The 13004-nt window shown below is 34.3% G+C and overlaps 2 protein-coding genes across 2 annotated transcripts in view; both read right to left on the reverse strand.

Moving 5' to 3' along the window:
- The window catches only part of UGT2A1 (UDP glucuronosyltransferase family 2 member A1 complex locus), a 47707-nt gene that overhangs the window by 13291 nt on the left and 21412 nt on the right, over nt 1–13004 (reverse strand).
- Nucleotides 6494–7300, reverse strand: LOC121473056 (UDP-glucuronosyltransferase 2A3-like). Its single transcript, XM_041724973.1, has one exon. It carries the CDS (start codon nt 7259–7261, stop codon nt 6509–6511), a length of 753 nt encoding a protein of 250 aa, XP_041580907.1. The 5' UTR covers nt 7262–7300; the 3' UTR covers nt 6494–6508.

A 13004-nucleotide genomic window follows, 5' to 3' on the forward strand; every position in this document is an offset into this window, starting at 1 on the left:
GTTATAGTTCACTCATAATGAACTTCCAGCCTGTCTGCTTTACTCATAATGATAAAGAATCCCAGGAGCAGCCCAGGTGGCGCAGCGGTTTAGCGCCACCTTCAACCCAGGCCCTGATCCTGGAGACCCAGGATTGAGTCCCATGTCAGGCTCCCTGCATGGAGCCTGCTTCTCCCTCTGCCTGTGTCTCTGCTTCTCTCTCTCTCCTTCTCTTTCTCTCTCTCTCTGTGTCTCTCATAAATAAATAAAATATTTTAAAAATCCCATCAGCATTTGTTTATCCTCCTGAATCAAATCCCATCACTTTCCACCACAATTGATTTGCCAATATTTCATTAGTAGGAATTCTCTGAATAATTCATAGCCAATACAAACCCCTTTGGAATATGAAATATACATGTACATATCATCAACATAACACAATTATTTTGGTGTTACCTTTAAAAGATGTTTTTTGAAAGGGAGATTCTAAGTATGAATTTTAGAAGATCTGTAGAGAGGACGAATGATTATTTGCAAGTGACCAAATCAACCGTATTTAGAAACAAACAAACAAACAAACAAAAAACATGTTTTCCACGTAACCAAATAAAAATTCTTATGAGAATTTCCTTTCCTAAAGATTATAACCAAAATTGGTGATCATATATAACACAGACAGGAGAGCCTCTTTTTAGTCATTACTTTGTAATGTTTGAATTTATGTCTGATGTTATATGGTCAAATGCCTTAATTTGATAATGAAGAAGAATTTCTGAAGGACACTCAACTTGAAATCATCAGAGTTTGGATAAACACATCACTTCACAGATTCCACGTCAAAATACTTATGTACGTTAGAGGTCTTGTACCGCATGTAGATGTCCTGTCTTGATTATCGCCTCCTTAGGTGAAATTATTGCATATAACTTATAGGCCACATTTTGAGAAGTACCTAACTTAAATATTTGCTAAAATTCTATATTTGAAACAGTGGTGCACAGTTACAAATATAGAATCAAACAAAAGTAAAGAGAATAAAATTAAAAAGCCTGCAAATATTGGCATATAATTTCATAACACATTCTAAATGATATATTGAGGAATTACAAAACAAAAATATAGAATTAAAATTTACCAATCAAACTTCTTCCCATAATTATATGATTCACACACACTGAGTTAGGAACACAGTGCAGAATTACATAAATGAGCTGTTAAATTGGAGTTACTATGTAAATACTGCTACTGTTTGAATAGAGTGTTATAAACCTACATGACGAGTCTACTAAGGTGGCTTTTAATTTGAAAGAGCCTGAATTTATAGCAAAATGCCTTACTATAAGCAAGATAGGAGGGAATTTCAGTGGACAGTTACCAGTCTCTCAGAGGTAAGTCGTATTAGCTGGGTTGATACCTAGAGACAGCTTTTCTAGGCTAAGATTAGTAATTTCTCTTTGAAGACATTAGAGGAAAAATATTATATCTGAATCACTGTTTAAAAAAGTAATACTTTACTTATTTAGAGCAGTTTCTGGATCACAGTAAAATTGAGACAATGAGAATACTTAAATAAATAAGAATAAATATTTATTCATAGGGACTCAGAATAATAAAAATAAGAGAGAGGCAGAGACACAGGCAGAGGGAGAAGCAGGCTCCGCGCGGGGAGTCTGATGCGGGACTGAATCCCAGGATCCCGAGATCATGACCTGAGACAGAGGCAGAGGCTCAACCCCTGGGCCACCCAGGTGCCCCAAGACGGAACTTTTTCACATGCCCTCACCTTCACACATGCATAGACTCTCCATTATTAACATCCGCAAACATCGTGGTACATCAGGTATAAGTTCATTACTTAATGAACTTACACTGGCACATTCTAATTCTCTAAAGTCAGTAGTTTACATTATAGTACACTCCTGGTATTGTTCGTTCTATGAGACTGGACACAGGTAGGATGATTTCTATCTGACTATCCATCATTCTGGTAACAGAGTATTTTCACTTGCCCTAAAAGTCCTCTGTGTTCTCCCCTTTCATCCCGCTTCCTCCCCACCCCAAACCCAGCCCCCACTCCTAGAAAACACTGATATTTATTGTCTCCTTAGTTTTGCCTTTCCCACAATGTCATACAGTTGGACTTCTACAGTATTTATCCTTTAAGGTGGCATTCTTTGACCTAGTAATATGCATTTTAGGATTCTCAATGTCTTTTTCTGGTGTGATAGCTCATTTCTTTTTAGTATTGAATAACATTTAATTATCTAGATCTACCCGTTTATCCATTCACCTACTGGAGAACAGCTTGGTTGCTTCCATGTTTGGGCAAATATGCATAAAGCTGCTATAAATATCCATGCCTCATTTTTGTACAGACAAGAGTTTTCAGCTTATTTGGGTACATGCCAAGGAGTATGATAGTATGGTAAGAGTATGCTCAGTTTAAGAAACCATCAAAATGTCTTCCAAAGTGGCTATAGCATTTTGCATTCCCACTAGCAATAAATGAGAATTCCTGTTCCACAACTGGCCAGCTTTTGGTATTTGTCACTATTCTGCATTTTGGCCACTCTAACAGATGTGTAGTGCTATATCATTATTTTAATTTGCATTCACCTCATGACACATGATATGGAGCATCTTTTTACATATTTGTTTGCCAACTGTATATCTTCTTTGTTGAGGTTTCTGCTTCGCTTCATTTTTAATTGTGTTGTATGTCTCCTTATGGATTTCTAAGAGTTTAATACATACATAAATATTTTGAGAGGGATCAGAGAGAGAGGGAGAAAGGGAATCTTAAGGAAGCTCAATCTCCATGCCCAGTGTGGAGCCAGACTCAGGGCTCAAGCTCACAACCCTGAGACCGTGACCTGAGTTGTAATCAAGAGTTGGATGCTTAACCAACTGAGCCACGCAGGGGCTCCTATAAAATATTTCAGATAGCATTCTTTATCAGGTATGTTCTCTCAATCAGTGTCTTATTGTTCCATTCTCTTGAAATTGTCTTTTACAGAGCAGAAGTTTTTAATTTTAATGAAGTCTGACATATTCATTATTTCTATTTTGTGCCTTTGGTGTTGTGTACAAATGCTCATTGCCATGTCCAAGATCATCTAGGTTTTTTTTCTAGGTTTTCTTCCAGGAGCTTTATAGTTTTGCATTTTACATTTAGATCTATGATTTATTTTTAGTTAAATTTTGTGATGGGAGTAAGTCCTGTACTTATGTTCTTTTTTTTGCATGTAGATGTCCAATTGCCTCCAGCATCATTTCTTGAAAGACTATCCATTGTACTACATTTGTTTCCTTGTCAAACATCACTGGACTACCTTGGTTGGGTCTATCTCTGCCCTCTGTATTATTTCCTTTTCTGGTCTTATTTCCTTAGTTAGAACCTTCAGTATTGTGTTGAAGAGGTGTGGAGAGAGATATATTTTTATGTCTGGGTAGATTAGTTGAAAATCCCCAAGTCAACTGATGGGCTTAAAACACATTTGCAAGACACATTATAGAAAAAAAGGCTTAAATTCCCTAAAATATTAGATACAGGTTAGTTAGATAAACAGACTCAAAGAAAATAGACATGGAGCAGTGGTGACTAAAATGCCCTGTTAACAGTTAAAGTATAATCTTTGTTGAAGTATAAATTTTTTAGGAAGTTCTGAGATTATCTGGTAGGGGAAAATGTTTATAGTTTATACCTTATTTATACTATTACTCTTATACAACAAATGACATATACAAGAATGTTCATAGCAGCATTACATAAAACACTTTACACAGCCAGATGTCCATCCATAGAATGGCATGGTGTAGTATACAATAAAACACTATACAAAGAGCTTTAAAAAAAGAGAGAGAAAATACATGATTCCATCACCAAAGAATATTGAGCATAAATAGCAAATCTGTTTGTATTTGTACACTATTCAAAAGACTAAACAATAAAATTTTGAGAGAATCACCTATAGATGGCAGATGTAAAATTTTCAAAATGTTCACCAGAGTCAGGTTTATAGTTTCCACTAAAAGAAGGGTGTTTCTAAGATAGATAACAATCTATTTCCTATCTTACTTATAGAGTACACAGAAGTTTATTTTATTATTTCTTTCAATGGTACACTTACATTTTATATATTCTTTTGTTGGTACGATATTTTCTAAGATCTGAAAGTAGATGCATAATATTTTGAAGTAGATACAAAATATTTTTATGTCTGTGTAAATTAGTTCAAAATTTCCATGTCAATTGATGGGTTTAAAATATATTTGTACACATATTATAGAAAAAAGGCTTAAATTCCCTAAAATGTTCTTACAGGTACTAAGATAAACAGACTTGAGGAAAATGGAATAGTTTTTATCCACTTCAGAAAAGGTCTCAGGATAAAGGCTAAATGATTCAGCAATTTTAGAGAACATTGTGGCAAGGATATAAGTGCAATAAATTTAGGACAACTTTTTTGGTAATATCAGAGTTGGAACAACCCAAGTAGTTATCATGACTAGACTAGTTCAATGATTTTTACATCCATTAAAATTAATGCTATTAAGTGAATGTAAAGAATAATGTAAATTTTAAAATATTCTGCAGAAAGATGTCAAATCTAGATTCGGTGAAAAGAAAGGCAAAAATGAATATTTAGTCATTCCTCCTAATGATAAAGAAGAAAGAAAAGATGTATTAAATAAATATGTTTAATGAATATCTTCAGGTAAAGACAAGAATATCATAGTGCTTATGTAGAGAAATACGAAGCCAATTATTATTCATTATATATAATTTTGTTCTGTTTAAATTTTTCAGCCATTTTATTAGTTATTCTTGTTATGAGATTGACAAGGAAGTTATGGTCATGGTATATTCAGAATTTCCTAATAAAGAAGATAAGAGAATACAGGACTGAAAATCAACAAAAGTACATACAACAAACAAACAAGCCTACTAAAGATGACAGAGTTAAAAATTTGCCATAGATCCTAAGGATTACATTTATTCCATAATATTTATGCACAGAGAATCCTATAACTTTCCCCTCTTTATGCATAATATGACAAATGGACTAAAAATTTATCGATAGCACTGGAAAAGTTTCTTTTATTATCAGAATATATTTATTTTTCCATGTCTTGCATTTATTTATGAGAGTGGAATTGAGGTCAAAATCCTGTCTTCTTTACTTTAAATCCATAGAACCCAACACACTGTCTGCACCCAGGTTGTGCTTCCTGGTTCTCAAATTATTTGTGGTGAAATCAGCACAGTATAAATTTAAATCATGTATAAAGCTATGGAGTTTTAAAGTGGATTCCTTTGAATATATTGTTTGTGAAACAAGGTATCTATTGTAAAGTCAGTGTTCCAGACTGACTTGTGTTCTTCTAACATTCATGTTGAAATCTGATCATATTTTGAGTTAGATACCTTAAAGAAGTAATTATATTAGAATGAGGTCCAAGAGTGGGGCTTACTCCAGTATCATTGGTCTCTTTATAAGAAAAGGAAGAGACATTGGGTTTACATAGGCACAGAGAAAAGACCATGAGAGGACATAGCAAAACAAAAACAAAATGGCCACAAACAATCCAGGAGGACAGGCCTCCAGAGAAACCAGCCCTAGCAACACCAAGATTCTCAAAAATAGTTGGAAGTGGAAGCCAACCTCAGTTGATGGAATCAAATGAGAGCCAAACATATGAAACTTGCAAAGCAAAACCATTCCTTATTAGAAAAAGTAAGCAGTTAAAAATAGAATATGTGTAATTAGTAACTAAAAAAAAAATGCTATCTTTCAACAACTCAAGCATTAGGTTTCTTAGTTTTCCATTGAATTTTTCAGGTTCTGTGTAGTACTCACTTAAGGAGTATAAAGCATCTGGAAAACTTTTCAGTATGACCAGCTATGATCAAACAGCTCATGTACGACTAATGAAGTTTCAACCAACATTTAAAAAAGAGATATGAATGGCAGAGACTCTGGTCCAAGTAGAGAATAATATACATTTTAAATGTAATAATCCAGGAGTCTCAAAATTTGTGGGTCAAAATTCAGACAAAGGAAATTACATATGCCAAAATTAATCCCACTGTTAATATAGTTTAGGCTTCAGTTTATGGCTGTAATAAGGCAAGAGGATTATCTTACTCTTACAACAAATATTGTACTCTTTGACCAATAAAAAGCCAAATCTCCTCCATTATGAAAACTCAGTATACAAGATTCATTTGTGATATCCTATATCTGATAAAAAAATATATCTTCCATTAGATTGACACTTATTAGTGTGTTTTGTATTTTGTTTTGATAACAATCTATTAAGTATCAGGGTACCGTACAAACTGGTTAGATGACTGGAAAGAAAGGGTAACCAAACCAAGATATTTCTTGCCTCACCCCTTTAACTGAATATGGATAATGTTCATTGCTATTATTTATAAAGGTTTATGTGGAATTGAAACTCTTAAGAATATACCCTTTTCATTTTCCCAGACTTTTCTTAAACCACTTGTTTCTTTACATGACTATTGTAGAATGAAAAGCAGTCTCTTACCTAATACTTCACTGTAAAACTGGTCCCAAAACTGATTGTTACATTGGTGGATCCAGAAGTTAAAGAAAATGGAGAACATTAAATTTTTTACCCTTTGCAGAAAAGTCATTCTGTCTGTTAGTGCCGCCATGGTAACAGGAACATAGGAAAGTGGAGCTGGAAGCTTCCCACAGTATTTTTCCACGGTGTCACCCATAGAAAACCTTAGTGTGTACACAAAAGGGACCCCCAGTAGTTCAGCAATCAGCTCTCCACAGGGTAATGCAGGGTCTATGACCATTACGTTGTAGTTAGCTTCCCGGAGTTTCTTCATGATTGACTGGTTGTAGGCTACAGTCTCACATAGGAGTTTTAAGTGTCCTGTTATTTGATGAAAGAACTCTTGCAGTTTTAATGCTGACTGCCAGTGTGACAATGTTGGCATAACATTAGTAGCTAAGTCTAAAAAGTCACTTAGTGATTTTTCAGCAGCCTCTCTGTCGCGTGGCACAGGGATCACCTCAAATTTCAGTGTGGAAGGCTTGTTGTAGTCAATGATGAAACTCTGTGGAGACACCAACACAGTCACCTCATGGCCCCTTTCTGTGAGTTTCTCCAGAATAATCCTTAGATTGAGCCAATGGCTCATGTCACAGGGCCACACCAGGACCTTCCCACAGAATCCACAGCCAGTGTAGCAGAGCTGCAGCAGCACAATTGCTGAAATCCATTTTGTGGACATCATGACAGTAGGTTCCTTACACACTGCTCTACAGAAGTTAAATGTTTGCTGGGCACAGAGTGAAGAGGCAATTTAGATACAGATCAAGTTAAAAATTAATTTCTAGAGTTAATAAATGACACTATGTGAGAACACTTTGTCGTTGTTGACGAGGCACAGTCCTATAGAGCATTTGTCTAAACGGAGATATGAAATATTTAAATGTTTTGAAGAAATGACTGCAGTATTTTAGGAGTTCATTTTAAATATATTAAAACAAAAATGATATATTTCAATTGACAATTTTTAAATATAAAATAATAATCCATTTAAGGAAGTCTAGTAGATAATATAGTACATCTTATGGAACATGATGATTGATAACTTGGGAAACAAAAATGTAAGCCTTGACACAAAATTGGTTACATGCTAGTATATGAGTAAGATGCATACATCACATAGTAACAAGAGGAATGTGCTAAATAGTAGATTAAAGTACAGCATTTCAGGGCCCCAGAAGATGCTGTCACTCTAATGTGAAAAAAATCACACAAAGCTGCAAGATGGAGGGTGCATTTCATCTGAGCCCGGAAGCAAACGTGACAGAAGGAGGGTTCTGAAGGTGAATGGAAGAAAAGGAAAAAAAGAATGCTGATATGGGAATCATGACCATTTATGTATATAGTTATCAGTTCAGTATGTTTAGAGTGAAGGCCAACATAGGACAGTGCAGACAAGGAAAATGTTATTTAAAACAGGACACTTTGGAGAGCCTTGAGTGCTTTGGGTTCCGTTTTAATTTCCATTAAAGAACTCTACTCAGATTTGCAAATGAGATTCAGAAAATGATCATATGTGTCCTATAGTGAAACTATTCTAGCTTCTAAATAGGATTTGAGGGATGCCTGGGTGGCTCAGTGGTTGAGCGTCTGCCTTTGGCTCAGGGCATGATCCCGGTGTCCTGGGATAGAGTCCCACATTGGGCTCCCCCCGGGGAGCCTGCTTCTTGGTCTGCCTATGTTTCTGCCTTTCTCTCTCTCTGTATCTGTCATGAGTAAATAAAAATAAAATCATTAAAAATAAATAAATAAATAGGATTTCTGTGATATAAAAAGATTGTTAGATGGCATATTTTTTTTTCCTAGAAAATGATCTTTCCAGAAGCATGTTTTTTAGTGGTATCTTGGAAGATGCTGGGAAAGGAGAGCTATTCTACCCATTTGACTTTTCAGAAATATTTAAAACTAACAATTTTCCTGAAGAGTAAATAACGATGTATGTTGGAAATGCATATATTGATAATATATATGAGTAGAGATGGGAGTGTCATAGCTATAGAAATGAACAACAAAGAGGGGCATTTACTTATTGCCCAAGATTTCTCTTGGGGAATAGATTTCTCCAAGAGAGAGAAGCTTCTGTTTTATTAAGCAAAGAATTTGTATGTGCTTATGTTTGTTTCTGGGTATAATATTTATAGGCCCAAATGCTTGTCTGCAGCATGTATAGGAGAGTATAACATTTTCCAGCATAATAAAACTGTGTCCATGAACTTTGTGCATATCAAAGCTGGTATCAATGGATCTGCCAAAAGTTATCTAGACCCGACTATTACAGGCTAATGGAAGTTAATTGTTAATTTGTATGTGTTTTTCTAAGCTGGTCATTACATCACCAAGAGCTTGAAATTAGTCAAGGTAGGAGGGGTTACACCACAGATATTAATAAATGCTATATAAAAGTGGTTTATTCCCCTTTTTACACCACAGAAAGCCACTTTTTAAACATTTAGAGCAGATCGCTGGATAACGAAGTGCAAAAAAGAGAGTGCATATGTCTAAGTAGAAGCAAAGTACAGGTCCAGGATTTAACAGATGGAGTATCTCAAAACCAGAAGTCTTTTTTATTAGTTTTCTATTATCAAATGACAGACTTCCCAAAGCCTTATAGTCTTAAAGCAACAACTTTCTATTTAGTTTTGACTCTGCTCACAATTCTGATCTAGCTAGGCAGAGCTATCCTGGGCTGACCTTGTTCATGCTTATGTGAATCTGAGTTATCCAAGTGCTAGTTGATCCTATGGGTCATATGGATGTTTTGGCTGATATCTTTGTGGGTGAGTATTCTGAGTTGTGTGTCCCTCACCATTCAGCATGCTAGAAGTTTAAATCACAACACAAAAAGTTCACAGCAACATGAATGGACCCTGAGGACATCATGCTAAATGAATCAAGTTAGAGAAAGGCGGATACCATATGATCTCACTTATATGTAGAATCTAACAACAACGACAACAACAACAGCAACAAGCCTATGGGTACAGAGAACAATTGCTGGTTGCTGGAGATGGGGTGAGTGAAATGGGTAGAGGGAATCAAAAGGTACAAACTTCCACTTATAAAATAAATAGTCATGAGGCTGTAATGCATAGCACAGCGACCATAGTTAGTAATCTGTACTGCATATCTGAAACTTGCCAAGGAAGTAAATCTTTCATCACACAAAAAAATTCTGTAAGTATGTATAGTGACAGAAATAACAAGACTTACTGTGGTGATTGCTTTGCAATATATACATATTAGATCATTATATTGTATACCTGAAATTAACATGCTGAATGTTAATTATATCTTAACAAAAACATAAAAATACAAATGTGTTAAATTTAAAAAAATTATACAGAGCAAGCCAGAATTTGGTCTATGGAATGTTCTTTCAAACCTTACAACTCTTTTAAAAGAAACTTTACAAATATCTTCTCAAATTTGGCAATAATCCTGAAAGTTCACCTGATAGGACCCAAAAGCAAGTTGTGAAGCAGAAAATTTTTTTCTTTAATTATCAATAGTGTAAAATAAATTTTGATCAAGCATGCTACGGAGCATGTTGAATTATCCTTATTCTCTATATAAAACAGAATTATAAAATGTCATGTGAATATGGCAATTAAAGAATATTCAGCCAAAAAAGTAATGAAAAATATTATAAAGAAATGTCAGGAAGTAAATTCAAAAATATGTTATTTTTCTGAATTTTGTGATACTTATGGCCTTTGTCTTTTTTCACAAAATGAATCTTTTGTGAAGATTTCTTATTCTGAATAAATATTTGCATTAATATACATATTTTTAAATATCACAGAACAAAGAGAATAAACTGCCACATGTATTACATTCACTAAAGTCACATAGGCCAAAGCAAGAAAAATAGCCAAGACTAGAGTCAGTGTGGGAGATGATTGCAAATGGGAATGCATTATAGGGGAATCAGAAAAATCATAATAAAAAAGAACTTTAAAAATGTAAAGAAAGAAGATGGAAAGAAGACACTTAAGGGGCTCATGGGTGGCTCAGCTGGTTGAGCAACTCAACTCTTGAGTTCAGCTCAGGACATAGTCTCAAGGTCATGAAATTGAGCCTCTCATTGGCCTCCTCCATGCTCTGCAAGAAGTCTGCTTGAGATTTTTTCCCCTCTCTTGCCTCCTCTTCCTCTACCCCTCCCCTGGCTCATGTGCCATCTCTCTCTCTCTCTTTCTTCTCTCTCTCAAATAAATAAATCTAAAAAATAAGAAGAAGAAGACACTTAAAAAGCTAGTCACTTAAGCTAGAACTCTAAGAAAATATATTTGACAACTTAAAGATGGATAAAATTATATTATCATCTATCTATCATCTATCTATCTATCTATCTATCTATCTATCTATCATCTACCTATCTTATTTAACATTAACCAAAATTGACAAAAGTAGAAATAGAAACTTCTAAATTTTAGGAAGTATAAATATTGACAAACACTCTCCTGCAATAAGTTCCCCAGCTCAAGATTTTTTACAGAAAATCATAACAAGCCCATAGGTAACATCATCCACAATAGTGAAAGACTGAAAGCTTTTCCTCTAAGATCAGAAGGATGCCTACTCTCAGGATTCCTATACAACATAATATTGGAAGTCCTAGTAAAAGCAGTCGAGCAAGAAAAATAAATAAAAGACATCTGAATTAGAAAAGAAGTAGTAAATTTTTCTCTGCTTGAAGATGACATCCTTTTATATATAGAAAATGTTTAAGATTCCACCAGAAGTCTGTTAAAACTAATAAATAAATTTAGTAAAGATGCAGGATACACACTCACCATAGAAAAATCAGTTGTTTTACTATACTAACAAAATAGCTGTAAAATTAATTTAAAAATATTATTTTTATGCTATTTACTACAGCATCAAAAATAATAAAATACTTGGGGATAAACTTAACCAAGGAAGTGAAAGATCTGTACCTGGAAAACTTTATTATTTTTCTATTTTAATTTCAGTATAGTTTACATGCAGTATTATATTAGTTTCAAGTGTACCATAGTGATTCAACAATTCTATACATTATTCAATATTCATCATGAAAAGTGTACTTTTAATTCCCTTCATCTATTACATCCATCCTCCCCCACCCCATCAACTCCCCTCTGGTAACCATCAGTTTGTTCTCTATAGTTAAAAGTCTCCTTTTTCTTTCTTTCTTTGTTTTCTCTTTTAAATTCTACATGTACATGAAATCATATGGTATTTGTCTTTCTCTAATTTCACTTAGCATTATAGTCTCTAGAACCATCCAGATTGTTGCAAATGGCAAGATTTCATTTTTTTCCCATGGCTGCATAGCATTCCACTGTGTATGTGTATACATGTATTACATTCATTATATGATATATATATATATATAATATATATATATATATATAATAAATCACATTTTCTTTATCCATTCATTTATCAATGGACATGAGTTGTTTCCATAACTTGACTATTATAAATAATGCTTCAATAAGCATAGGGGTACATATATTTTTTGAATAAATAAAATAAAATATTTAAGCAAATACTCAATAGTGGAATTACTAGATCGTATGGTAATTCTATTTTTTTTTATTTTTTGAGAAAACTCCATATTGTTTTCCACAGTGGTTATGCCAGTTTCACTCTTATTAACAGTGCATGAGGGTTCCTTTTTGTCAAGACTTTTTTCTTGTGGTTTTGATTTTAGCCATTCTGACAGATGTGAAATGATACCTCACCTCACCTAGTTTTTTTTTAATTTTTTTTTAAATTTTTATTTATGATAGTCACACAGAGAGAGAGAGAGAGAGGCAGAGACACAGGCAGAGGGAGAAGCAGGCTCCATGCACCGGGAGCCTGACGTGGGATTCGATCCCGGGTCCCCAGGATCGCGCCCTGGGCCAAAGGCAGGCGCCAAACCGCTGCGCCACCCAGGGATCCCCCCCGCCTCACCTAGTTTTAACTGGCATTTGCTTGATGATGAGTGATGTGGAGCATCTTTTTATATGTCTTGACCATTTGTATGTCTTCTTTGGAGATATTCATGTCTTCTACCCATTTTTAAATTGGATTATTTGTTTTTGGGGTTTTGAGTTGTATAAGTTCTTTATATATCTTGGATACTGAGCTTTGATTGAATATATTATTTACAAATACCTTCTCACATTCAGTAGGCTGTCTTTTAGTTTTGTTGATTGTTCCTTTTGCTATGCAGAAGCTTTTTATTTTGATGTTATCCCAATAGTTTATTTTTGCTTTTTATCCCTTTCCTTAGGAGACATATCTAGAAAAATTTTGCTATGACTAGTGTCTGAGAAATTTCAATTGGTGCACTTTTCTAGGATTTTTATGGTTTCAGGTCTCACATATAGACCTCTAATTGACCATGGAAAACTTTAAAACATCAATGAAAAAAATTGAAGTAGACACAAATAAAG

The sequence above is a fragment of the Vulpes lagopus genome, chromosome 12, assembly GCF_018345385.1.
Source record: "Vulpes lagopus strain Blue_001 chromosome 12, ASM1834538v1, whole genome shotgun sequence".
In the NCBI taxonomy this organism is placed as follows: Eukaryota; Metazoa; Chordata; class Mammalia; order Carnivora; family Canidae; genus Vulpes; species Vulpes lagopus.

Coding starts and splice junctions, on each gene's coding strand:
- LOC121473056 (XM_041724973.1), bottom strand. CDS start 7,261: ATGATGTCCACAAAATGGATTTCAGCAATTGTGCTGCTGCAGCTCTGC.